This window comes from Trypanosoma grayi (assembly GCF_000691245.1).
Source record: "Trypanosoma grayi strain ANR4 Tgr_1364_V1, whole genome shotgun sequence".
Lineage (NCBI taxonomy): Eukaryota > Euglenozoa > Kinetoplastea > Trypanosomatida > Trypanosomatidae > Trypanosoma > Trypanosoma grayi.
In genome coordinates, this window is record NW_008826982.1 from 1 (window position 1) to 1493 (window position 1493).

General features: G+C 61.6%; 1 protein-coding gene across 1 annotated transcript in view; it reads left to right on the top strand.

The window, feature by feature from the left end:
• Positions 1-605: 605 nt before the first annotated feature.
• DQ04_13641000 (hypothetical protein) overlaps positions 606-1493 on the top strand; it is a gene marked incomplete at both ends in the record, with an annotated part of 2115 nt that continues 1227 nt past the window's right edge. The window contains one exon of the mRNA XM_009316997.1: positions 606-1493. This exon is cut by the window's right edge and continues 1227 nt beyond it. Within this exon, the coding sequence (XP_009315272.1) occupies positions 606-1493 (888 nt within the window).

Sequence of the window (1493 nt, forward strand, 5' to 3'; positions counted from 1 at the left end):
CGTGGCGCTGAGTTCCACTGTGGACTGTGCTCCGCCTCCTTCACACACGCCCACCACCGCCACAGACCCCCCAACGCATGCGTACACCCCGCCTTGTGATGGACTCGCCCGCGCAATTTTGCCCTTTCCGTGTTTTTTTTTCTGTTTCGTCGTACTTTTGTGTGTGTGTGTGTGTGTGTTCTCCCGTGTCCTTGTGTTACTGGCGTTTCTCCTTCTTCTCCTCACTCTCTCTGTCTGTGTGTGTGTGTGTTTCTTTGTGTATCTGCATTTTCCCTGTCTTTCTTCCAGCGTGCGTGTAAATGCCCTGCCGACGAGCGCCGCTGTGGACTGTGCTGCCCGGCCGTCTCTCTCGCGGGGGAAGAGCCGCGTCATTCCTTTGCTTTCGTCTTGTTTTGTTTGCTTTGTTTCTGCCGCTGTGACCTCCGCACATGCGCAAGGAGAGAGAGAGAGAGAGTAGCATTGCGGGAGCAGCAGCGTGTTCTCCGTGGGTCGTTACGGCGCGCAGAAAAGAAAAAAAAAGGGACATTGAACCAAAACAAACAAACTTCACAGTTCAAAAAAAAGGGCGTTGGGCACATCACAGAGACGTAGGGAGGAGGCATTCGATGAAGTCCCCCGCTGTTCCTGCCGCCGCATGGCGTGGCTCGACGCCCACAACGCCGCAGAGATCGCCGCAGCGAGCACGGAGTAGCGGCAGCGTCGGCATCAGCGTCGGTGCACACGCCACGCGCAGCCTGAGTGCTATGCTCACACCGTCACTGGCCGGCGCAGTGCCGCAGCAGCAGAAGCAGAAGCAAGTGGCACTGCCCGACATGCGCAGCAGGAGTAGGGGACCGCCACTCGTCCCGCCAACGACAACAACAACAACAGCAGCAGCAGCGTCACAACGGCCCCAGCCGCAGTGGGCAGCTACGGCGCGGCAGCAGCAGTTGCCGCTGCATGAACAGCCGGCGTTTCGTGCGGACTTGGTGCACCGATCGGTGTTTGTTTTCGGCCTTCGCACGGTTGAGGAGTGCCGTGCGTTGCTGCACGTGCTGCAGACGCAGTGCGGCCCCGTCGCGGGCGCCTTCCGCACCGCCGACCACGCCCTTGGCAGCAGCAACGGTGGTGGTGCAGCTGCCGCTGCAGGAGGAGCTGGGGCGATGGGCGGGGTCGTTGTCATCTGTGTGGTGTTTTACCGCGCTGACAGCGCCACGGTGGCGCGACGCCTCGACAACACCGCGCAGGTGTACCAGAACCGTTTTGTTGTGGAGAGCGCCGCGCGCTTTCAGTATATGTCGCACAGTCCGGCCCTGCATGCTTCATCCTTCGGCTCACCACAGGCGGCGGAGCTGCCGCAGCATGTGCGTTTGTGGCAGCTGCTCTTCTCGCCGACTCATGGCGGCGCAGAGATCGACTGGCGTGCGGCAGCGGCTGCGGTGGAGCGTGGCGAGGCGTTGCTGCTGAGGTCGGCAGCCGTCACGACCGGCAGTGGCAGCAGCAGCAGCAGCAGC